Here is a 26,869-nt window from a genome sequence, read left to right as displayed (position 1 = left end):
TTTGAAATTGAATTCATTCTTTTCAAATGTCATCCGGCTGGGTTTAAAACAAGCGCTGCCAAAATCCTGACTAATGCCATGATTATTTGTTCAAAACGATGACAGAAAAACAGATGCTATAATCTCATTACTGTCTGCTTGAGCCAGATGGGCTGGATGACGTGGAATAAAAGTCAGGCGCTCGAATGTGCTTATGTTACATTACGCAAAGCTTCGTATTCTTCAGCGGGAAGCAGATTCTCCTCTAAATATTTGACAAATAGTGATACAATTTGATATTGTATTCCACTTTTCTTATTCTGAGAATAAATATTTGTCAATTCCCATCACTGCAGGAACCAATCTTTCATCTTTACTTACAAATAAATAGATTCAGTTCAGATTTTCCTCAGTTATCATCATCGTGTGTGATGCAGAAATGCCAAAACACATCTAACTTTTTAATGTCTGCTAATCATATTGTGTGTCTCATACTATTCTCTCACTTAAGCTTCAATTCTGTAATCTATCTGTGAAATGGACAGAGCAAAAGCAACATAAAGCACAATGCAGCGCTCTCGGCTGTTCCACAGATGAAAGAGGAGGTAGACGCTCAGAGATAAGAGAGGGTCATTCATAAAACATCACTGTCTAAAAATAAAAAAAAGCTCTTTTACCACCACTTCTTTCTAATCTAGGACACAGCTTTAGTTGTTTGCGTGGATACACATGAGCTTCAAGAGACATGGGCTTGTGTTCTTTCTCTTTGCTGTGTGTGTAGTGAACATCTGTGGATTTAAAAGTGTTTTGATCATGTCTAACTGCATTTAACATCTAGATAAATTGATAGTGACTAATAGCTTTATTTACATAATTACACATGCATGAATTTGCATTATATTTAAATCTATGGCAAAGAAGCTTGTTTGAAAAGTGGTGCCTGAATTTCAATGTAAATTCGAAGTTGAAGGTAATAATCTGGTTTTACATCCCACTTCAAAACTGTTAATTTTAGGTTTTACAATACAAATTTTTTATCAGTTATATGTGGTACTGAAATCTGATATGTATATGATATCAGCTCAGGCTGATGAGTCAGATCAAAATTCATGCAGCTTCAAACTTACTTGAAGTTCAAACTAACTTGAGGTTTTTCATGACAGCCTGAAAAACCATTTCTGGCATTCCACTTTGAGCCACTGTGTGGTACTGAAATCAAAGTGACTTAACAGCAAATTTTATGCGTCTTTCATGCGAGTTACTTCCATCCAACTTCAGTCCAGCATCAAACACATAAGAATATTGTTTGCTCATCAATAAGTGCCTCACACCATACTCTTTACTTTCACACTATTCCTTGAAAAGTGCATTGTATTGCTGTATTCAAAAGGTTGCTTTCCTGCTGTAAACAGCGCACGGATGTGGGGAGAGCCAATCAGACTGCAATCTTTGAGATCCTGAAGATTGTGGCCAGAAAAGTGTACAAACAGTATCCAATGGGCAGAGCACCTGAAGCTGAGAATATATCATTTTAGACACCACAGCAGCATACACACAACTCAAATTATGTCTCGTCATGGTTATTTGATTTGTTTGACCTGATTTGTCTGTTGGCCTCCCCTATACAGTAACTTTTTTAGTGATTGATTTTGTTGCCTTCATTTTATTTGTTTAGCTCTGGATGGGTATTTTGTGTGTACATAACTCTTTAGTGTGTTTAGACAATTAGACTTTTTTTTTTTAAATCTGACTTTTCAGACTCAGCTGGTTATATACGGATCACATATAAAATTCCAGATTCAGTGATTTTTGCTCCTCACATGTGGCCTAATTTATCAAACTGGATAAAAAAAGATTTATATGTAAATCATTCATATGAGTGTTTACACAAGAAATTTGAAATCATGTAAATTTGCAAAAAAACTTTTATATCCTACTCGTGCACATAAGAAAACTAATAAGTAAACCAAGACTTGATTGGCTTTAAATCATATCATTTGCATGGATCACAGCACTATTATATAATATACTTGTAGTAATTTGTATTTTTTTATAACGTTTATGGTGTTTATCAGACACCCTTATCCAGAATGAACTTACGGAAGTGCTTTGGCCTCTCGATCAAAAACACATCCTCATGCTAGTTCATTAGGTCAGGGAGTAAGAGTACCACTGAAAACATTTTGTGAAACGTAGTCAGTACATATTCTTGGCATTAATTAAAGAACATGAAAAATAAAAAAGTGAGCCAACACTATCTCATAAATTAAAACAAATAAAATGAATCATTCAATTCTGACAAAGAAATGGCGCTGTATAAGTGGAGGACACTCCAGTCTGTTTGCATAGAGCCGTAAACCTCAAACAAATGCCTGATGGAAGATTTGATACTCCCTTATTATTATTAATATTTATATATTAATGTATATTTTTACTGGCATAGAAGTGAGTCAAAATAACTTCCACTTCTGCCTTTCAGCCTTTACCCTGAGCGTTCATTTTATGCCCCCAGCTGTCTGCACTTGTACATTTTCTTGGAGTTTTTTTGGGTGTCACTAAATGCAGAAGTGTTGTGTTGGGAACACGCGTTGCAATTTATGGGTGATCAACACACGCACAAGTGTACGAAGAAAAGCAGCATTTCTGAAACTTTTGTAAATCCATCTGAATTTTTTTAGTGCGGTTTGGCTTAAACAAACATTTACACGGTTTTACTAACAGACTCATAAATGATACCCATTCTCATGAAAAAAGGAAATTGAATTTGAGCCACATTTGAATGCTAAGCAAAATTAGAGTTTGCTGTTCTCCTCTGAGACAAAAGTTAGTTTGATCGAAGTCACGTGAATTTGTTCAGCTGATTATAAACATGGCAGATTTCAGTACTGCACATAAACATGCCAGATTCAGTGCTGATTTTTGCTGTTCACATGTGTAATGACAAAGGAACAATCAGCGCCACATATGGGGGGAAAAAAACAAATTAAATTTGTGCCACATTTGAGTTTTGAGCAAATTTGTGCCGAGTTTGGTGTTCTTCTCTGAGGAAAAGCACAAGGTCACTCCTTTCTTTTCCAGACCTGAATTCGGACAGGGTTGAACAACGCAAAGTTTGATGAGCTGAAAAGAATATGATGAGTTGAATATAATTTGATGAGCTGAACAGAATTTGATGAGCTGAGCAGAATTTGTTTGATGAGCTGAAAAGAATATGATGAGAATTTGATGACCTGAGCAGAATTTCATAAGCATGAACAGATTTTGATGAGCTGAAGAGAATTTGCTGAGCTGAATAGAATTGGTTGAGCTGAACATTTTGAGTGGAACAGAGCTGAAGTTTTATTCCACTTGTCTCCTTTAAGAAAGTGTCAGGTCTCACCTTCCCCACGCCGAGCTGAAGGTAGCTCACTGCCATGATTGGGCGGCCAAGGCGAAGGTTCTGCGGTCACGTGACCGTCTCCCAACCCCGGGACGCCATCTTGGTGGAAAGTTTGGAATTTGTGACACATAGGGGGAAGAAGAAGGGAAAAAAAAACAGGAGGAGGAGGAGGAGGAGGTGGAGATAACGAGAGAAGTTTGACGCTTTGCAGAAGACGTTTTTTTTTTTGGAAAAAAAAATCTTCAGGATATTTTAAAGTTTGGAAAAACGACGTGTGTTATAAAAGTGCGGATTTAAATCGCCAGTGTTGGGAGAGTGTTTGCTTGGTCAGTTTGTTTTGTTTTGTTTTCTGTTTCTTTTTTGGAGAAAGCTTTCCACGACTGGCCACCACACATCACTTTCTTTTTCTAAACACTTCACGCAGTGTAGAAAGAATGAGAAACTGATGCTCTGTGCGGGTGAAACACGCTTTTTTCCTGCATGTTTGAATGGAAATTAGCGTGTGGGGAAGAGCTGAACATTTGGACCGTCCCGGCTTCCCTTTTCCGCCGCTGTCAGCTTTCAAAAGTGACGCTTAGCCGAGCTAGTCGTTTTAGCCTGACCCGGACCTGGAGGACACAGCAACTCCGACTCGCCTTTTCCAAACATCCCCACAACTCTTTCACATGTTTACACCCGGATTTCATGTCGAAGGCTTGTAAGTTCACCGCCTGACACTTTGGGAGTCCGACCGAACCGACCATGCCGGTCAGGAAGAAAGGTGAGTGGCAGAGAAGTACACACACACACACACACACACACACACACACTTACACACACACACTTACACACTTATTACCATAATGCAGCAGAGACCAAGTCTGGACACTCATTATTTCCTGCCTTAAATAGTGCATTATAAAGGGAATAGGGAGACATTTTAAACAGTCTGTACATTTTCCTGCTGTGGACATTTCCCTAATGCACTTAACCCAAGTCTCAAATGCATCCTTGCTCCCTACCCAAGTGCACTACATAGGGCATACTGCGTTTTCCAGTTTCACAAGGCTTCTTCTCGTGTTTGTATTTAGGCTGAATCCCAAACATACCTACAGTAGAAGTGCACTACAAAGGGTGTTACTTATTTGAAGGCTTACACAGGGCTTTAGTTGCATATTTATGTTTTATAGGCTGAATCCCAAATACACATAGTGTATAAGTGCACTACTTAGGGTATATGATAGCTACTTTTTCTATTTTGACTAGTTTATGACTTGCACAGGGCTTCAGTTAGATACACATCTGCTTTATAGGCTGAATCTCAAATATACCTAGACTGTACGTGCACTACAAAGGGTGTAAGATCACTACTTTTACTTTATCTGAAGACTTACCCACGGCTTTAGTTGCATATTTATGTTTTATAGGCTGAATCCCAAATATACCTAGTGTATAAGTGCACTACAAAGGGTGTAAGATCACTGCTTTTCCTAGTGTTACTTTATCTAAAAACTTACACACAGCTTTAAGTTGCAAATTTATGTTTTATAGGCTGAATCCCAAATATACCTAGTGTATAAGTGCACTACAAAGGGTGTGAGATCACTATTTTTTCTAATGTTACTTATCTGAAGACTTACACAGGGCTTTAGTTGCATATTTATGTTTTATAGGCTGAATCCCAAATACACATAGCGTATGAATGCACTATATATGGTGCAAGATCACTACTTTTTCTAGTGCTACTTTATCTGAAGACTTACACAGGGCTTCTGATAGATATTTCTGTTTTATAGGCTTCACTACATGTAAGATAAGAACATTTTTAAGTTTTATTTTATATGAAGACTTACAAAGTAATATTTTATCTGCTCAATCCCAGTTATACACAGGGAATAAGTGCACTGCTCTTCTTAAATGTCTCCATCCTCCCTATCTAAGTGCACTACATAGGGTATAAGATCACTATGGTTTCTAATTTTACTCTATCTGAAGATTTGTACAGAGCTTTAATTAGATATTTGTCTGTTTTATTTGTTGAATCCCAAATACACATAAGGTATAAGTGCACTGTAGACTGAATTCCAGTTATACATGGCGTGTAAGTGCACTACATAGGGTAAAGGATAAGTGCATGTAGTTTACACTCTCTGTAGACATTTATTTATTTATATATTGTATAGATTAAATCCAAGATGTCTCCATACTTCTGTCATTCACAGGGTACTCAATAACTACATCTTGTACCTCTCTCCTCTGTCCACATCTATCTTTCTATCTATCTATCTATCTATTTATAAATACGTGCACTACATAGGGTTAAGTGCACTATAGGCTGAATTCCATGATAAGTGCACTAAATAGGTTCATTTATCTGAATGTCCCAGTGCTCCCTTCATAATAAGTGCACTACATGGGGTGTGCATTAACTTCTGTCCTTACTTCTGCACTCTGTGTAGTATGATACACAACCACAGATGATCTCTTGTGTTGTATACGTTTATTTGTTTATATATTTTATAGGTTGAATTCCAAATACGTGACCTACTTGGAGTGTAAGTGCACTATAAGCTTAATCCCAGATAGGTGCACTACATAGGGTGTAAAAATGGATTAGCCTTTCTCTCTCTTTATTTGTTTTGTAGGCTGAATCTCCTCTCTGTGTACAAGGGCACTACACAGAGTATAAAATAACTATTCCTTTTACTTCCACATCTTATATAGCGCATTAGACTATAGTATAGAATTAATGCTGCTGTTTGCTTTTACACTCCATATAGTGCACTAGTCTATATCTCCAAAGTTGGACTCTTTTGCTCTAAACACATATCTGTTTATTGACATATTGACAAAAATGCAAATATCTTCCTGTTCCCTATCCAGGTGCCCTGCATAGAGTAGAATAACTATGCCTTTTACTTTTATATTTATGTTTCATTGGCTACATCCTAAATGGAAATCGTCCCAAAATGTTGTCCTATGCGCTGTTTGCTGATCTGATCTGTTTTATAAGCTGAATCCTAAATAAGTGCACTATTTTGGAGTATGAAAAACATCTAGTTCTGGTTGAGCTCTCTTGCTCTGAAACATGTCTAATAAGACAAATCCCAAATGGCCACCTAGTGTCTATATGCCTGTGTACAACGTAGGGTGTGTCATCGCTCCTGCATCCTATGCAGTGCACTAGCTTGTATGTCCCTTAAGTCCTGGACCGTCACACACAACGGCTGCCTGTTGAGATTTAAGTGGACACACAGTACAGCTGCTTGTTCCACAGTGTGGTTTTTTTTCTCTGAGTATGCTGTGGAGCAAACCGTTATAGACAGACATTATTCTGCTTTCATACTACAACTGTTTACGAAGTTGTGTTTTTTTTGATGAAATGTGGAAATGTGGTATTACTGGCATGCTCTGAAACTAAAACTTGTCCTCTTGAAATGTTTAACGGTCATCCCCCAGATGCTCAGCGGGCTCTGTTGCTCTTGGAAGAATACCGGACGAAACTCAACAACACCGAGGATCGACAGCTGAGGCACTCCATTCAGAGAGTGATCGACATCTTCCAGAGTAACCTCTTCCAGGCACTCATAGGTACCTTTCCTTCCAAGTTTTTCCTCTCCTGTCGTTCACACTTATTTTATGCTAAAGGCTGATTTGATGATGATCTTATTTATCTTTGGGATTATTAAACATCGTGAAATGCAGCCTTCAGATTTAAATAAAATAAAGTAGTTACCTGTTTATTTTTTAAAATACTGAACAACCTGAACTGCTATGCTAATGCTGCCTTCCAAATAGGATGCAAATGCAACCCAGGCGGTTTCACTGCAGGTAATTTGGAGTGTCCACAACAACACTCGTGCATGCTAGATATCATGAATTACAGCACGGCGCTGTTGAACTCTGGATTCTGATTGGTCAGAAGGTGTTAACTGATTTTCTGATGGCAGCACTGAGAGCACAGGTTCATGTCAATGTGTTGTTCTGTTATGTTATTGTTTCTATAGTAACATCTCAACCACAGGGATTTGTACGATGGATGCTCAACATAAACGGATTAAGAAAACGTGTGTAATCATTGACATGGTGAAGTTTTTTGTAAAGAGATGTTTATGTAATATTTAACATAAACATTTATTTAATCTCTATCAAAAAAACAAAAAACCTTGTGATTTCTCCTGAGATCAATAAAGAATCTATCTATCTATCTATCTATCTATCTATGGAAGGAGTCTCCAGTGTCAGGGCTTTGTAACAGTCAGAGGTAAGGCTGTAACCGATGTTCCTCACATCTTCAGGACAGAGGAGTTATGTATTAGGAAACATGACAAACTACATTTTTTTTGTCTTATTCATTTTCAGGAGAGGCTGGTGAGGGAACGACTAACACTTTCCTCTTTACTAAATAAAAACATGCAATCGTTTGCAAATTGATGTGGTGTAAGATAAATAAAATGCTTCAAGGCATGCTGTTACAGGAAAATAATCAACTTTAGGGTGGTGATGGGACACATTGCACCACATCACACCATCCTGTTGTTGATTGTTTTCCTATAAAACCTAGGAGTGTTTTATGCCTTACATATCACATAATTAAGTATCATGCCTGATATTATTATTGGCATTGTTGCTAGGGGGTTTTATATCATTAAATGAGTTTGTTTGGGGAAAACCTGAGGCATTTTCCTGTCTGTGTTCTGTGTTTAACTGGAATTCACGCAGAGGTGTTGAGTTATAAAAGTCGTGTAGTAGCTCTGTGTCACGTGTGCTGTGAGAATGGCCATGATTTTCAGAGAGGTGATAATTCACTGCAGTCTGTGTGTTGCTCAGAGTAATGGCGTTCACTTGGGAAACTTGGGCTGCAGTAGTTTGTACTTGTCTCAAACCCTGTGCGAACCACGTGATTGTTTCCACAACTCCTCTCTCAGCTCGTGACTGTTGTAAAATTCACCTTTTCTCCCATGCGCTAGCAAGCAGAGACTCGTCTTGCATGACTAATACTGGTTTATTCCAACAAACGTGCCGTGAAAAGCGAGCAGCAGGAATGTGGAGCGGCCGGTTTGAGTTCACCAGGGGTCAACTTCCTGTCTCGACCACAACCTCTGCCTCCCACTCCCTTTCACAAAATGTGACTGATAACTGATTTTTTTTTTTATTTTTTAGGTCGAAAAGTGATTCTGTTTTTTATTTACTTGCGTTATTTTACCTGCAGTAAGTCACATGCTTGCACAGGAGAGATCTGGACCACTTTGTTAACGTTGGTGTTCATTACAGAGTAACGGGATACTTGATTAGAATCAGCCTGGTGGAAAAACCTCATTTCTCAATGTACACTGTCCTAAATTACATTTCTTTTAAAGTCATTAAAGTGCATAGGACTGTATAATGCACTATTTCTGGAGTGTAGTGATTTTATTTCTCCTGTAATGTAAGGTCTTTACTGATTTGCAGATTCACACTCACAGAGCACATAACAGCAAGACATATACTAATTTTTTAAAGATTAGTTTCATGATTAAAAAATAAGAGATTTAGTGCTTGTAATCCTAAATATGAGGTAAGTTTTTGTATTTTTATCACTGAAGTGTCCTCAGTCTATTTAATAAATACATTATTACATTATGATCTGACTGCTTTACCAAAAAAATGGACTCTCTATTACTAGCCAGAGCAAGAAAGATCACGCATATTTTGTTTCGAGAATCTAAAAACTAATTGTAGAACTAGAGCTAGAACACACACCTGTATATAAGTATATATTTACTTTGTGCAAAGTGTCAACCTAAAGTCTGGTTGTTGTTTTTTTAAAAGTAAACCTTACTCACTAGTAAAGATCAGTGTTGATGATAAAAGGAGAATATTGTTGCTGAAAGTTTTTGTTGTTGCAGAGTGTTAGTAGCTAGTTATTGTGATGAATTGCTGGAGGTTTTAATGCATGTATAACACACAATATTAGCAAATTGTAGTACGTGCTCAGTCTTATACCATCAGTCTTACACTCTTGTGTCTCTTCTAATGAATAATGGATTTGAGCCACAGTTTTCCAATTGCACTCTTTCTGATATGTATGTCAAAGGACAAACATGGTGTAATCCGTCAGTGGGCATGATTACTTCAGTCCTAATCCCAGAGCCGCTGATTTACTGCAGAGAGTAATGCTGTAGTACACGCTTCACTGCACACCTAACGATGATCTACACATGCATACTGCAGTCAACTGTGCAAGCTTTACTGGCTGATGTATGGCCTCGTAGGTGTTTGAATCTTTTGCATAGCATGTCCTCACGCAATGAAGTGCAGGGTCAGAGTGCAGGGTCAGTCTCTGGAGGAGGCCTGGAATAGATAAGGATTAAAGGACAGGACCAGATAGACATCTGCAATGTGTGCCAGGTCCTGGGATTTGAGCTCACCTTATTTTAAAGCAACAGTTCTGCCAAAAATGCTTATTTAAAATGCTGTTGTTTGCTTTGTGTATCTCAGCGTTTGTGGTTTCTGACACAGGCTCTTAAAATCGGGCTTTAAAACTGAGATCAGCATACATATGTCTCTGTTCACCATGAATAATGGTGGATAATGATCACACAATCTCTAACTACCCGATGATGACTCGGATCAAAAATTAATTTCACACCACCCAATCTGTTCATAATTACGCTGCGGCTGTGTTAGGAGCAGAATGTCTCCACTTCCTCACCTGGATAGGGTTTTTCCCACAAAATAGCCGGCCTTTTAATTATTCACAGCTTTTTTGTGGTAGATTGCAGAAGATCAAAAGACTAGTAAGGTTTGAAGACTTCATTATTGTTTATGTACTGATGATTAAAGTTTTATGCAGTTCTGTACACACATAGGGGTTGAATAGAAGTCTGAGTCAGAAGTCAGAAATGAGTGCTGGTGGAAAGATTCAAATCAGTCGTAACGAAGGAGGAGTGGCCTGTGTGTTAGTCCCAGTGAAGGAGGCGTGGCGTGTAGGTGTGTGTTAGTGCCAGTAAAGGAGGTGTGGTCTCTGGGTGTGTGTTAGTGCCAGTAAAGGAGGTGTGGTCTGTGGGTGTTAATCCCAGTGAAGGAGGCGTGGCCTCTGTCTGTGTTTTCCAGTCTCAGTAATTGACCTGTTTGCACAATACAGAATTACAGTTTAATGGATCACAGTGTACTGTATCAAAACAGCTCTAGAGCCCTTTTTATGCAGATTATTTAGATTAATTTGAAATTAGGTGGTGGGATAATGTGATTATTAACAGAGTATTTCACAGAGTATCTCCAGAGTTATTTTACTCCTGTCAGAAAAACTCCTCTCAATACTGCATATTTTAGTGTCTGGAAAGATTGTGCTGATCTTTTACATGCTATAAAATGACCTGTGAAAATAACCACTGGTAATATTTATCCTGTGTTATTAAAGAGTCTGGCATTTACTACATGATCGTTACATGACAGTTAATCTGGGTGTATGGAGGAAGGTGGGAGAGAAGGTGATGGTGGTGGTTTTCTTCGATCACAGAATTTTCTTAACCCAAAAACAGCCACAGTGTTGCGCTGTGAAAAAGAGTAAGAGGTAAGACGAGCTGACCGATATTGTGAAATTCTGATCTTGTGGTTAGAGGACAATTTAATCAGACATCAGTCCAGCAGTGTTTTATAGCCAGCTTTACCACAGAGCTCTCTCCAGAGGGACACCAGGAAACACGAGACACCGGAAAAGCTGGGAAGCAGTGCACTCTGATAGCTAAGCGCTTGTTTTGACTGGAAGGCTGAGACTCAAGGAATCTTGTGGGTTGATTAAACTCAGTTACAGGCCATGACAGAATAAGCTTTTAAATACAGCCTATATTTGTCAGGTATGTTTTATTGGCACTGTTGTTTTGGCGCTTAAACTTCTGGAAACATGGGCCGATTCTTAAAATGGCTTCCACACCGGCCCTGTGGAATATCAGTGATATAGTCTTACTATAGCTACCATCACAAACATGTGGCAGCCTGGGAAAACCCTTCACATGGTGAAATTTTGACATTTTCTGCTATATATAGTTCTGAAAACTGTCTTGAACTGATATGTTTCTCTTTCATCCGCATTTCTTTCATCCAAAAGTAAAGTTCTAGCGGTTTACGTGATGTTACTTCCAAAAGTGAAATTTAAGAAAATTACGTTTAAAGATTTCATTCCGACTGCAGCGCAGGGGCATTGTGGGGCTTTCTTGACAGCCAGGTATCTGATTACAGACTGAATATATGATGCTTATGTCTGTTTCAATATGACATGTGATCACGTGATCACAGCGTGACATTCGCTGTGTGAGGAAATTCTTCACTTTCAGCAGTTTTCTGAGCCATACGTAGCACACAGAAAGTCTGAGAGATAGAAAGCCTGTCCCTGTATGACACTGTAAACATTTCTTGGCATGTGTGGCATTAAATACAGCTTGTAGTGTTGTGCTTGGCGAGAGCATGTGACGTGACTTTTGCCGCGTAATCTGGATCGGCTGTAAGGGATGTCCCTCCTCACGCCAGCTCTCTGATCCTCATCCTGTTACACAGTCTGTCTGAACTAATCACTTGCTCTGTCTTACTGCTGTGGACCAGAAGCTTTGCTCCAGCGTGTGACATGTTGCTCATAAAGCCTGTGTATATCAGATTTGTCACTATGTATGGCTGGGCAGAAAGATATCGAGATATTTTTCAGAATGTCCTGTAGATCTTTGATGCCCTAATACTGATAACACTTAACTGTTAACGTCAGTGCTCAGCATTTTCTTTCTAGACTTTTCAGAAAGAGTTTAAAGCTTCGAACCAAACCAGATAGCATTGAGATGAATCATGACATCATGATAATTAATTCAAAGCAAAAAAGGAAATACAGGGAGAAGGCAAGAGTTAAAAACTGTGTAGTTATAGTCTTATATGAATGTTATGTTATCTTAGGATATTTGTAGAATTTGTAGAGTATTCCTACTTGATTTCAGAATTATTATACTCCATGTTTACAAAGCAATAAAGGAATTTTAGCTACCTATAACAGTATACAGAATAAAACTATAACTCGTGTTCATTTCTGTTCCATGCAAAGGATAATAAGACAAGCATTAGGTGAACACAGAGCTCGAGTCACTCATTGTCACCTATATGAAATAAAAATATGGAGGAAAAAACTCACCAACTGTTAGTCACTAGCTGGCTAACTAGCCGAACTGCGTAATGAGGAAACATGACAGCAAAGATAAATCATCTGACCATTATCCATCCTTAACTTCCCACCAAAAGTGTGAGTCATGTGAAAGAGATGAGAGTATTTATTTATTCAACGTTACTTTTAAATCCTTTAAATCCTTCGTGATAAACACAACCTCGAGTCCAAGCCTTGTTGAAATATTTACAAAAGTAGTACAAGTGATTTATTTCTTAAAAATGCTAGTAATGTAATGTTGCTTTTGTTTAAAGCTGGAAATGATCATACAGTTTCAGAAATTCATTAGAGTTCCTCTGTGAAGCTTATAACTTCCTGAGACAAAATTATCCCCTGGTAGAGTTTTTATTATTAGCTGTGAAATCACCTGCTCGAAGATTTCAAAGAGAAACCCGTGCGGGAGGAATCACCTCCACCCATGTGCATTACAGAAATGTTTACACTCATCCCCCTATACGTTCATGTGATCCTGGGTATGTTTTCACCTCTGTTCCCCCAATCCCTCACGGCACAACTGCGTCCTTCTGCTGTTTATCTGTGCTGCTGAGGTCACTTCCTCTTCATTTAAGGAAGTAACTGCTTCCCTGCATCACTTGAAACACCATGTATTACAATGTTTTGCACAAGACACACTTAGTGTTATTCATTTAAATAGTTAAATATGCTCAAGTGCTTTTAACCGAGTGTTAGAGGTTTGTGTTAAATTTTGTTGGGAAGAACTCAGACTTGTTTCTGATGTTGTAGTGGCTGTGTATGACCTTTATAACCACTTCTGATGGATTACTGGCACTCTGTGTAAATAGCCTAGCCGATAGCTACCATGTGAGTGCAAGTAAACAGCAGTCATGTGTAGAGTGCACTAGAAGCTGAAGAGTCCAAACTGTCACCTGATTTCCAAATAAATCTCCTTTTTTTTTTTGCCGTGTATTTTATTTAGTAACATGATGCTTTTCAAATATCATTGAGCTTTAAACATTTGAATGTATTTTTAATACGATTAATATATTGTAATAAAATTTGGTAATATGAAAAAAAAGTACGCTTTTATTCAAGGTAGTAATGATGAGACAAATAAATATAATATTTACACACATCACTGTTCTGGGTTAGTCATCATCCTGGATCATGGCAAATGGTGTATTTTTATAAACTAATATTAGAAAGATCGAAAACAGATTTTGTATGCTAATAGTTTGAAATGTTACTGGGAGTCACATTCAGATAGCCACATTGAATTCAGCCAAAAAAAAAAGAAAAGGACAAATTACCCTGTCCATCTACTGCTACTAAACAAACTAGCATTGTGTCTTAAATCACATGCTTATGTACTATTCTAGAGCGTTATTGAGTACTAACACTAACTGGTTTCGCTATTATAGTTATTGTTTTAATTTTAAAACCCTCTCATGTCACATTCAAACCTACTGTAAAGTCTGTTTTGTGTACCAGCCTTCTGGATTATTTTTCTAGATTAGAAAACCATTAAATACTGTTGAATGTAAGGTCAGAGTTTTTGATATGAGACGCAGCTCATGACAACAATCATGATGACAGCGGACAGAGACAGAGCTCATCAGTGTGTTCAACATCGCTGTGCGTGAAATCACTAAATATTTTACAATTCTGCTCTGATGTACCGTCTACTGGATGCATGTAAGATATGATAGTGTGTGAACAACGCTGCTCACGTTACCGCTGCTTCTGCATGCGCACACAGAATCATGTGTTAAGTATAAACCAGGCTTCACGTCAGGCCGTATCGCTCCATCCCGGCGTGGATTATTCTCCTGTAACAGCACAACACTTCCCACTAGACTGCTAAATCAGTGCAAGGAATATTCCTTTGGTTTTTACTCACTTGAGTTACGCTTATATATGTTACTGTCATGATAAACTGTTCAAATGTTACAGTAGTTCTGCATTATAAAGCTGGAATTTAAAATAAATGTAGGGTGGTCAAAGCTTGGGGTCGCAGAAAATTCGTAATGTCTATTTACCCAAAAAGTTTGGGAACCCCTGGTTTTATTGATGCTACTGAGTCCAGTACTGTTTCATTAGATGTTTTAAAGTTTTCTAAAATTCCTTTTCACTTACATGTGAGTGACTTGGTTGACTGTTAAGAGATGAACTAACACAACACTGTTCTGCTCCACTAAGACAAAAAAGCCAACTAGTTTTGTCATAGTTGACTATTCCATTGTTTTTGACATATTATTTTGTTTCATGGATTAAAAATAACTTCCTATCTAATGACCAAGCTTCTAATTATTTAGTTAAACTCCATTTAAGCCTAAAAGTACATTTCCTCTTTCACTCTATGAACAGTTTCTCATTGATGTCTGATTGATTAATTGATTTCTGTTTATTTGTTTATTCAAGCCGCATTTTAAAAGTGAGACCACTTCAGAGTCATGTTCCCTCCACTCTTCTGACAGATATCCAGGAATTTTACGAAGTGACCTTATTGGATAATCAGAAATGCAGCGACCCGATGAAAGGAAGTGCCGGGCCGGCCGCCATGAACCTGTGGGATTTCTCCAGCCTCCAAAGTCCGACCGGTACTTCAGACACGATGCCCAGCATCAGCACCAGCATAGAGGTAGGAATGAAGTGTGTGTGTGTGTGTGTGTGTGCGCGCGCATACTCCTCTTTCAATCCTGTGAACACTGTCTACTCAACATCCGCTGTGTTAATGCTTTTGGCTTCTTTCACTGGTCCAGAAAATTTTACACACATTTTCACAGCGCAATTGTATTGTGCCATCTTCACACACACTTCAGCTGTTTACTGTTTAGCCTTGTGAAAGAGTGTTTGAATGAAACTTGCCCCCCCTATTAAGTATAGTGAAATCTCTACTTAATGTTTGTTATAACCATGTTGAAAAGGTGTTCAGTCCATCTGCAGAGGTGTCAACATTTACGGTTAAGCTGTTGAGCATTAATGACAGCTATATGAAAAAAGTGACGGTGATTTGATTTTTCAACTAAAGATAAAAAACAACTCACTGAGGCAAAAAGGATGTGAGACGTGAAAGACTGCTTCTGGTCATGGGTAGTTTCATGTGGTCTTGATTTTAACCTGTGAATTCACAGACCTCGGGCTTGTGAGCCAATAGAAAGGAAGAAAGGAAGAAAGCGGGACTGTCGTGTCTTTGGATGAGCTGCTTATTATTACGTAGCTTTAACACACCACACTTCGCTATTTTCTTACTGCTGATTGATGCATATCTGCAGAAAACATTCCTCCTCTCGTCTACTGATACGTTGTAGAATTTTTGGGGATAAAGTTCAGTTTTTTTTTCCCTCTCTGCCTGCCATTATGTGATTTTCTTGTTAGCAGTGTTGGCACCTCTACATCTGGATTGAGCAGGAGGAAGGACATCAGGCTTCACAGCTGTGTTAACTACAAGCAGGGTGGTGAAAGGGCAAAAGGGCAGTTACACACACTGTAGTGGTGTAGTTCTGTAGCTTCACTTTCTTTACAGAACACACTGAGTACATCTGCAGAACTGTCAGATTTCACAAAAGTGTAAAGCTCGGTCTGTCTGTGTAGTGTTACTGTGAAAACACACACACACACACACACACACACGCACGCTCTGACACTAATCCTCACTGTCCACAGTCGAGCGCTGTTCTAAGATTAGATTTGACTTTAGATTTGAGTCTCTCGCTGCTAACACAACACTGTCACCAATTTAAACCTGATGACATCTTCGTCAAAACACTGCGTCAGCACACACACACCTCCTGCTCCTCCAACTGTACTTCCTCAAATCAGTACCAAGGCTTTCTCAGTCTCATAAACTCTACATGCCAACAATGGGAATGAGAAAAGGGTTTTTTTTTTTTTTTAAATTATCAGTAGTTGGTCAATGCTGTCTGAGGTGTAGTGAGATGTGCAGAATCTGAGATGTGGTAGAAGTTGACATTTTGTCAAATGACAAACCATATTAAAGTCTTCAAACACATTTGTTCAGTCAGCCATAGTGTTCAGGGAAATGAATATCTAATCTCACCAATTCAGTGTATCATAAAATCTCTGGTTTCACCACAATTCACTTCAGATCTTAATTTGATTATTTTTGTACGATTCAGAATTATAAAAAAAAATACACAAATGTAACTAGGCTGTTTGTGCTGTAGTGGATAAGCATTATAGAGGATACACATTTTGGGTTCTTCAGATTTTGTACAATTTGTTGATTGATTATTTTGTGACTGTTAGTACAACAGATTACAACCGAATTTATTTCGAAAAATTTACAATTATTAGTAAATGTGTGTTTAATTCGCACTTTTCTGGCCAACTAAGACAAAAAAAAGTTTTTAAATAATTAAAAAATATCTTTACAATGAAATTATCCAGCACTGAAAATCTTCAGTGGTCCAAATTTCCACGCATTTCTCATGCTAATCTATTATCAACTGAGAAAAAAGGACCAAATGTGTTTATGCAGTTATGTTGTTGAATGCAGTATGAAGTAAATTGTTATTGTAAGTCACATTAGTGGATTAGTGGAACACAGTGTAATCGTGTTAGAAAGTTTAACTTTTTTAATTTTTTTTTTTTTTTTTTTTTTTTTTTAATTTATTGTTCTATTAAATAGAAATGACTTCATATCAATGTTTTTGTGCCTAAATTGCTTGAATTTCTACATTTTCTTCAAGCAGGAATTTTTATTTCAATTCTTACTAAATTGCTGACTTCAGATCTATGCGTCATTATTCATTTTTATACCCCTGTTATATACCCCTGTCTCTGCGAGCCCCTGCATGTAGGATAAAGGGATTTATTTCATCGTAGTCTACTTGCAGAACCGACTGCACGCTTATACAAGTCTGGAGTAGATTCCTGTCTGATCGGGAATTAGGCCTCCTGTCTCCTGTCTGGCAAACGTCCGGCAGTGGAATCCCGAAGATTTTACTCGTGGGGAATATACCTATATAAGCTTTATAATAATTTTGGTGCAGATCTTTGGGGCAGATCTTCCCATCCCCATTTTTCAACTGAAGCTGAAATATTAATAGAGGTGCGATCATATTTTTTTTTTTCATAAACAACAGAATTAGCTCCGCCCCTAACACTTTCAGTAGTGTATTACATTGTATACAGTAACATGGACCTGTGTGGTTTTATATTAGAGTATGCTTTTGCTGTTTATGCAGACGACACATCAACTATAAAAATCCTCATCATCAGCCATGTAGCGTCAGAATTACCCGTAAGATTGCTAATGCTTGATTTAATTTGTACAAGTTGTTGTCATGTCATGTTAATGGACATACACTGAGCCACGATTTCAGCAACAAAGCAGTAAAATCGACAAATCCGAGCATTGAGTTGAATGATTCCTTGGCTCATACGGCATGTCCAGTCTGACTCACAACTGCAGTTAGTTCCAGTTAACTGGTTGACTCATAACTGTGGTTTCATCTTATCCTGTTACATATATGAAATCTCACTAATCTCATGTGTCTGAGACATTACGAAGAAAAATAAAGCTTGGAAGAAAGTAGTTTGCTGGTGCCTCTGGAGCGTGTTTGTAGCTAATACAGTAAGCAGTAAGCTAATTTGCTAGTAGCTAATACAAAGTGTTTGTAGCTGGCATGTAACGTACATCAAATTTAAACAATTTTTCACAATATTAGAATACATTTTAAACAAAAGTAAATTGTATGCTGGAGTAAATCAGGTGCTGAAGGCTACATTTTGGCCACTACTCATCGGAACAAAAAACTCTGGAAGGATGATACACGCACACAAGTGACAAAGTACATGCGACGTAAGCAGCTTGTGTGAGCGCAGGGTAATTCCTAATGTGTGTCCAATGTTTCATACGTCCTTGTGAGTTTACATTGCAAGAGGAGCTCTGAAAAATATTTAGCTTTGTCTGTACATGGTCGTCTGTTCGAGTGTTGTACAAGTTATTAGATGTTATTAAGTGTGTGTGTGAGAGTGTATGTATCTTTCCTTAAGTTTAAATGTCCTATTTCTGTTTCTCTTTCTGATACAAAACTGCTAATCTCAGGATTCTCCTCTTCTATATGAAATCCTCCATGTGCTTGCTAAAGCCAAAGCGTCCTCTGGTGAGCTGGACCGAGTAAGTATTGCCTCCGGTGCGGCGTCCCTCATGGTCGCATGCTGGCCCCATTCGTCTTCTCCCGCTCTTTGTTGTCCTGTTCCATGGAGATGGGCTGCTCTCCGTCTCGCTCTGTCTCGTCGCAGAGAGGCTCATGTGTCACTTGTGCTCCATTCACCTGGGCTCGGCTCGGGGGTCAGAGCCACGTCTGGTTCCTTGGGACGGGAGGGTGTTCTCTCATGGCTTTTTCTCAGCGTTTCTCAGCATTTTTTGCAACATTCACGGTTTTCTTTATTTGTTTGTTTGTTTGTTTAATACAGAATCTTTTCCAACATTCATTTCATGGTCGTCTGGTTGTCTGATGTTCTTGTCTAGCTCATAAAACACTGTTACTGACCTGCACGTCTTCCTTGTTTAAGGGTATTCATGTGTAGCTGTGTTAAAGATGACATTACCATTTACCTGTTTATGTGTAATAGAGATGTGTAAGTATTTAAAAAAAAGTTTATCTTGAAGAGCATGAGGACACAGACAGGAGCAGGAGCCTTCTGTTAGGGCTGACAGACACTAGCTTGGTTTCCACAACAGCAACTACGGCAGTCCTGCCAACCTCTATGCATTTTTTTGATCACTCAAAAAAAACAAAACAAACAAAAATATATATAAAGCAGCCGTCTAGATAGATTTTAAATAATTAAAAAAAAAAAAAAAAAAAAACTTTTTACTGCACCAAACTAAAATGGTTCATTTTGATATGGATATGTGATATTTTGAAACCTTTTCTCAGCTTTTTGCACTTTGTGGCATTTCATTGGTTGCTCTTCGTTATATTGTGATTGGTCAAGCTACTCACTGACCATATTTTGATATTTAAGATTTTAAAGAACTGGAAGTGGTTGTGGTGTAAAATATTTTTTTTATATTGCTGAAAGTGACCACAATCAGACTACACTCCGGAGCTAATAGCTGCTAGCCATGCGTATTAATAAATCACGCACCACTTTTTTTTTTTTTTTTTGGGATGGGTATGGGTTTGGGTTTCAACCCACTATTTTGATGTTTCCTTTGCTTTGAATAAAGACCTCATTACATCCTGGAACGTGCAGAAGATTTAAGTCTGCTTCTAAAGCAGGCGGACTAATTCACACACATCAAATATTTATTCTCATGCGTTAGTGACGTGGCGGATCTGAGCTGCTCTTAGTCAGTACCAGCACTTCTTTAAGCACAGATTTACTGCTGATGAATATAGTACTTTAGGTTTGGTGCTTTGGTGTTCACTTACTTATCGTTTATTACTCATCTCCCCTTTTGTGTGTGTGTGTGTGTGTGTGTGTGCGCGCGCGTGTGTGTGTGCATGTTGAATATAACACATATTGCTATGCCTTATTTGGGCTTCCCAGGTTTTTTAACAGCGCTGACCATACGGCATCCTTCAGCATTTTTGATGCTCTGTGTGTGTGTGTGTGTGTGTGTGTGTGTGTGTGTGTGTAGGTGGGTGGTGAAGCGGAGTGCAGCCAGGGACAGTGTAATAGCGTCATGTTTCCAGCTTGTGTGTATGGTTTATTATGATTTATTAATCCAGGATTTATCCGTATGATGGTGCTGTGTTGAGTTCATGTACATCATCAGAAACCTCTACAGCTGATCTGTGTGAAAGAGAGGTAGAGCGAGTGAGAGAACACGTTTTGAGATGCATTAATGAGTGGGCTGGAGGCTGACTCTCATTAGGGTTCCCACGTTTCATTTCCAAAACTAAACTTGTATCGAAAACTGTATCAGGTGATACCGGATACAGAGCCGATACTCATCCTACAGGAAACGAGCGAAGCTCGACAAGCTTCCATTGCCAGTAATAATAAGAATAATAGTAATAATAATAATAATTACAATAATGAAAATAACATTTGTAGATGTTGATATTATTGTTATTATTATTGTTATTATTATTATTATTATTATTATTATTATTATTAGCACAGACCTTCGTACATAATTAATGATTCTAATAAAGATGGTACTAGTGCAAGTGTTCCAGGATGCCAGGGATGCGTGTATTCATGTCCAGGCTATTAGTTTATTTATTTATTTATTTATTTTTTTTTATTCATATGCTTTATGGCCAAAAGTGTGTGCACCCCTGACCATCACACCCATATGTGCTTCTTCCCCAAACTGTTGCCACGAAGTTGGAAGCACACAATTGTATAGAGTCTTTGTATGCTGTAGCATCACAATTTCCCTTCACTGGATCTAAGAGGCCCAAACCTGTTCCAGCATGACAATGCCCCTGTGCACAAAGCGAGCTCCATGAAGACATGGTGTGTTAAGGTTGGAGTGGAAGAACTCGAGTGTCCTGCACAGAGCCCTGACCTCAACCCCACTGAACACCTTCAGGATGAACTGAAACACTGACTGCACCCCAGACCTCCTCACCAACATCAGGGTCTGTTCTCACTAATGCTCCTGTAGCTGAATGATCACAAATCCCCACAGCCACGCTCCAAAATCCTAGTGGAAAGCCTTCCCAGAAGAGTGGAGCTTATTAAAACAGCAAACACAGGGGGGAATAAATCAGGATATTCAACAAGCTCATGGGTGTGATGGTCAGATATCCACATAAATTTGGCCATGTAGTGTAGCTGTGCAGCAGAACAAACATTTTCATTTGGTGCGTGTGACCGTAATGCACTTCACGTCGATGCGATTCCAAATCCTGTCGTCTGCTGCACTACACTCAGTGGTGGAGGTGCGATCTGGCTGACGGTAGAACTGTTTTCACTGGCCAGATTAATTAGCATGCATGGACAATCTTTTCACACAGGTTTGTGGAAACACTGATGAAACCAAGCTGTCATGGAACGCTCATATAACCTTGCAGTTAAGCATATTGAGAAAATAAAAATGCTAGCCAGACTGGAATAATCTTTCATATGAGATGTGAGGACTGAATAATGTAGGTCATAGCCGGAATGTTGGTCACTGTCTTACTGACTGCTTGCTGAGGATGAAAACATGGCGTGCTACATTAGAAAACTTTGTTAGAAGAGGATATTGATGCACTTCACTAGATCGCCATGTAATGTTGTTACATTAGCTACTACATTTTAACCTAGTCAGTGATGGTTCCAGGCAACCAAAACGTAAAACGGCACAGCGCATTGGAGGTTTTACTTCGGGCTTGGGATGAATGATGGTGATAGTATCGGGGATCTATCACAGTGGCTATCATGTTTATCATTTAAATCACATTAGCATATTAACACGTGTTAATGATAGTACTACTGATATTACTCCTAATGGCGTCTTTTAATTTGATGAATATCTGATAAACATACATTGTATTTGGTCACAAATAAGATGAAACATGACCCTTCTCTTATCATTAACTGGAAGAACTCTGGGAAAAAAAACTAATCTGGCAACCCGGTCTCTCTTGCACATGCCTCTGAGTTGTGTCACAGCCTTCAGCTCTTTTTTTTTTTTCCCTCCTTCACTCCTCCCAAAACCCCCTCAGTGCTGTGAAGTTTTTATGGGCTTCCTCAACGAACACGCGGACCGGGTTTACCCCAGTTGGATGGGAGTGGTGGTGTTTTCACTGTCACACACACACACACGCACGCACACACACACACACACACTCTCTGAAGTAACAAAGGCGTGAAATGAGATGCTGAGCCAGAGCGCTGCTTCTGTTCGGTCCCGTGCGAGAAGATGGATTGCATTTGTATTGTTACCACTAAGGTAAGCCCTTCGCTCTGTCCCAAACCACATACTACTAAGTAGTGCATCTCTGTGACTCGTTATTTTAGCAGGCTGTCTAGTGCAGGAGTATGCAATTTGGGACGAGGCCACAGTACTCGTATTCACTTCCTCAGTCATGGCCACATCTCCTTATTTATCTTCACTTCTTTAAAGTAGTTTCGTTGCCAGTTATTTGTAAAAATGTGGTGATTTTTGATACATAAAAGAGTTTCTCCTGTATTTTGCATCATCTATTATAAAGCATCTAGTCATGTTTTTGTTTTGGAATAGTGGTTGTCTTCCTTGTGCCACTTCTTCCTTGGAGTTAAAAATAAACTGCCATCAGTTAAGGTAAAGCATTAGAGTTGGAAATGAGGACGTGCTAGCTAGCAGTGCAGGTAGTGGGGCACAATATTTACAGGAGAAACACAGTTGCATTTCCTGGATTTTTGAGGTTAAAGCATGTTGTGTGTCATTTAAAAACAACAACAAAACAACATAGTAAATAAGATTTGAGACACATTCTGTTTTTTTGTCTTCAAGAGAAGAAGAGACTGGTGAGCGAAAGAATTTTTATAGCTGCTATAACAGGAAATTGTTTCTGATTGGGATGTTCCATATAATTTAATGTAACCATAAATGGATAAAAAAACTATGATGTGTCATTTTTTTTTTAAATTGTTAGTCCTGGTAATTTACTGAGGTGTAAGAGGAATAAACCACTTCGCAGTGGGATGTTAGGGGAAAATAATCAACTTCTGGGGTTATAACAGTAACTCTGCTTCATCACATTACCCTGTTGTTGATTATTTCTCTTTAACAGCACACCCCTACAGTCATGAATTATTTAAATGCAAATCAGCAAAAGTTATAACAAAAACCTGGAAAAGACCAGGTTTTCAAAAATGCATATCATCAGGGCTTTCTTTCACAGGGTAACTGTGAATTACAGTTACAGTATTAACCTGAATAATAATTTTTATCCAGCTGTGTGTGTTTGGATGACATCTGGATACACATTTGTCCTTCATACGTCTTTTCATGCTTTAATGGCCTGGCGGATGTGTTTTGACCTCCAGCACAAGGCCCTTGACCTTGAGTAACTTCCTGCACTTAAAGCAGAGAGATAATGACTCCTGTGAAACTCGGCATTAAAGTCAGTTTTCAGCATTCAGAATGGTGACCAGATGGTTGTGAATTCGAATCCCAGGACTGCAAAAGAGCCACTCTTGCGAGAATATTGACTCTGAACTGCTCAGCTCAGCTCTTGAGTTGGAGTCAGTCTCAGCTGGAGGTTTGGAAATCACTAAGTGGTTTGTGTGTTAAAAGTAAAATGTGGCAGACATTCTATAGCGATCAGATTCTCTCTCTCTCTCTTTTTTTTTGAATTTTTATCCTATTTTCTCCTCAGTTTTTGGTCTTGCTAATTCCCACCCACTAGCTAACTCTCTCCTATCACATGACAACTGCCAACCGGGGACGGCTGGGCACACACATGCTTCTTCCAAGACATGAAGCCAACCTCTGCATCTTTTTCAACTGCTGCTCATGCTGTGTCACAGGAGGAAAGTGCTATCTGCCCTCTTCCGCATACATGAGCTTACAGAAACTCACGATTGGCCAGTGTCGCTCTGATTGACAGGAGGAAGAAAGTATGCCCCTCTCACCCAGAGAGCACGGCCAGTTTTGCTCTCAGCATCGTCTGGAATCGAACTCGTGCTCTCTCAATGATCAGATTCTACAAAATCAAAATCTACTCAGAGGTTGAAAGTGAGATTCGACATACCTCTGCGTCTTTTTGAACTGCTGCTCATGCTTGTGCTATCCACCCTCTTCCATACACGAGCTCGCAGAGGCCCATGATTCACTGGTGTCGCAGTGATTGACAGGGGAGAGACAGTTTGTCGTCTTTGATGCCTGTCCATAATTTTTTTTTTCTTTAGTTTGCACCTTTGGTTTTGATGTGTATCTCCTTAAAAGGATAATTCATGGTGCATAATTGGACCTTATGACTGTACACCATGTACAGAGCTTGCACCCTTCATGGTAGCACCACAGCGACAGGGAGAAGTTTCTGAGAGTACACACTTGACTAGCGTCACAGCATGATTTAGATTCCAGCAGTGCTCCAGCAGCCTGTGGTGAGTCTGCAGTTGTGCTTTCTGCATTTCAGTGTGCTACAGGTTTTTATTGCTCACTTAAGACAGAGAGAGGGAAGTCCTGTACACAGACCTCTCGAGTGCTAACCTTCACATTTCCTCAGATTTTATTGATCTTTAACTTGTGATGCACATAGGATACGTATTTGGAAAATAACATTACTCATGAAGTGGCAGGTTTAATACTGATCAGTCAGTACAGTTCAGTTGAAGTGGATCCCAACTCTGAGTGCAAAGGAGACTCGGATTTCAAGTACTCCCTCCCTCTCTCTCTCTCTTTCTCTCTCTCTCTCTCTCTCTCTCTCTCTCTTTCTCTCCCTCTCTTCCTGTGAGGTCTCCTGGTGGACACACTCCAGTTGTAAGCAGTGTGAGTTTGCTCATGTCTCGTCTGGTGTATGTTTGTTTCAGGGCGAGTCACACTTAGTCTAAGTGCAGAGATGTTCGTGTGGGACACTCATTCCTCTTTTTACCACCTACCATGAATCATATCTCTCTCTCTCTCTCTCTCTCTCTCTCTCTCTCTCTCTCTCATACCTTTCTTTCTTTCTTTCTTTCTTTCTTTGTTTTTCTGTCTCTTGCTCTCTGTTTTTCTCTCTGTTTTTCTTTGTTTCTTTCTTTCTTTTTTTTTATCTTACTTTCTTACTGTGTCTGTCTCTCTCTCTCTGTTTTTCTCTTTCTCTCCCTATCTGTCTATCTGTCTGTCTGTTTCTCTCTCTCACTCTCTCTGTCTCTCTCTCTCTGTGTGCATGCGTGTGTGTGTGTCTATCTCTGCCTATCTCTTTCCCTGAACCGTGTCTGTTGCGCTCTCTCTCTCTCTCTCTCTCTCTCTCTCTCTCTTTCTCGCTTTACAGGTCACGTGGCTTGTGTGTGAATCGTCTGCCTCCGTTTGTGGATTTTTAAAACAATTCTTACACTGACTTGTGCAGATCAATCCATAATTTTTTTTCTCTTTATGTAAGCTTCTCAGGGTGTTTAATAGAACACTTGTTTGGTATCACACAAACATAATATTTCACACTAAATGCCCGGGACTTTCGTATCCTCACGGTGGTTGTATGAATTTGGGGAAACGAAGTGTTTCAGGAGGCTACAGAAAAAGCCAAACTGTGGCATCAAAATGAATACTACCATTAGTTGATGTGCTTTCTCATACTCGAGGGAATTTCTTATTAGGCTGCCATTTTCCCTCTACAGCCCTCTAATGATGTTACCAGCGACTGCTGCTTCATCCTAACTCCAAAAATGACCTACAAGAACGTACCATCCTCTCATAAACATTCTGAATTCATTAGGTGAATGATGTCCCATATTATTATTCGCATGGGCCTGTTAGCTTACGTTAGCGCTAGCCTGGCCGGAGGCAGCAAACTAGCATAAGTAATGAAGCTCATTAGCGGCGACGCTCTTTAAATAGCGCATTTTAACACATAGGCTGAGTCAAATGTCATGCCACGAATCATCATGACAGAGCTGCATAGGCTGAGTCAAATGTCATGCCACGAATCGTCTCTGTTCAACAAAATGAGTGACTCAGTGAATCTGATCGGAGCTATTTTTCTCCACTGTAGAATTTTGCATGTGAATCTTTACCATAGCGATTCCTTCACTTTCTGCAAGATTTCTCTTTTGTGGAAATGCAGAAAGAATTTTGTGATGCAGTAATTAATTCACTCTTATTTTCTTTAATGTAGCATTCAGTTTGCAGAGGCTACTGGTGCGTCTGATAATGAAGTCTTTCCATATTTTAGCAGGAGTCGTCCATCGTATTTGCTGCATCAGTACACTTAACAGGAACCTCTGTTAAATTATGAATTCTGTTCCACTTCAAGCTGTATCCATGTCCAGAGAATTCAGGCAGTTGTACATGCTTCAAATCTTGACTTATAGAACGAGTCCTCCTGATGATGATGGAACATGACATCCTGCATAAAGTTTTCTTAGGGTGTTTTCACATATGTAGTGTTTAGTGTGTTTGAACAGAACCCTGTTGTTCTCCTCCTCAGTGTGGTTCTTCAGGCAGGAGAGAACACAGCAATCATACCCGGGTCCGTTTGAGAACCCCCGACCCATGAGTGTCTGAGGGAGGTGATCTCAGTCTGCTTCCAACTGAACCAATTAAAGTGAGAAAGCGATTCGACTCGGAATCAACCCGACTGCAGGAAGTGAATCAAACTGTGTGTTTTTGGTTGCAGTTGTTGTTCTGCGTTGTTCTCTAGGCTGGGGTGTTTTTTTTTTTTTTTTGTGATTTCTAAGTGCAATTGCGTTAGAAAGTTAGGGGTGAGTTATGAGTTTACTAAAATGTTTCAGCTTAAATTACTGCTACATTAAACATAACCTAAAATCAAAGCTCATCTTTTTCCCCCCAA

General features: G+C 39.1%; 1 protein-coding gene across 14 annotated transcripts in view; it reads left to right on the top strand.

The window, feature by feature from the left end:
* The first annotated feature begins 3,501 nt into the window (after positions 1-3,501).
* dlg1b (discs large MAGUK scaffold protein 1b) overlaps positions 3,502-26,869 on the top strand; it is an 85,261-nt gene continuing 61,893 nt past the window's right edge. For 13 of the 14 annotated variants that reach the window (XM_026946244.3, XM_026946243.3, XM_026946242.3 and 10 more), the window contains exons 1-3: positions 3,502-4,118; positions 6,797-6,928; positions 14,954-15,117. In XM_026946244.3, coding sequence (XP_026802045.1) covers positions 4,100-4,118; positions 6,797-6,928; positions 14,954-15,117 — 315 coding nt within the window. In that variant the 5' untranslated portion in view covers positions 3,502-4,099. Of the gene's footprint in view, positions 4,119-6,796; positions 6,929-14,953; positions 15,118-22,117; positions 22,345-26,869 lie in introns of those variants that run through there. The other variant, XM_026946246.3, reaches the window with a different exon arrangement.

Source organism: Pangasianodon hypophthalmus, chromosome 21, assembly GCF_027358585.1.
Source record: "Pangasianodon hypophthalmus isolate fPanHyp1 chromosome 21, fPanHyp1.pri, whole genome shotgun sequence".
NCBI classification, from domain to species: Eukaryota; Metazoa; Chordata; class Actinopteri; order Siluriformes; family Pangasiidae; genus Pangasianodon; species Pangasianodon hypophthalmus.
The sequence above is the reverse complement of the archived record's forward strand: the minus strand, read 5'-3'. Positions and strand labels throughout refer to the sequence as shown.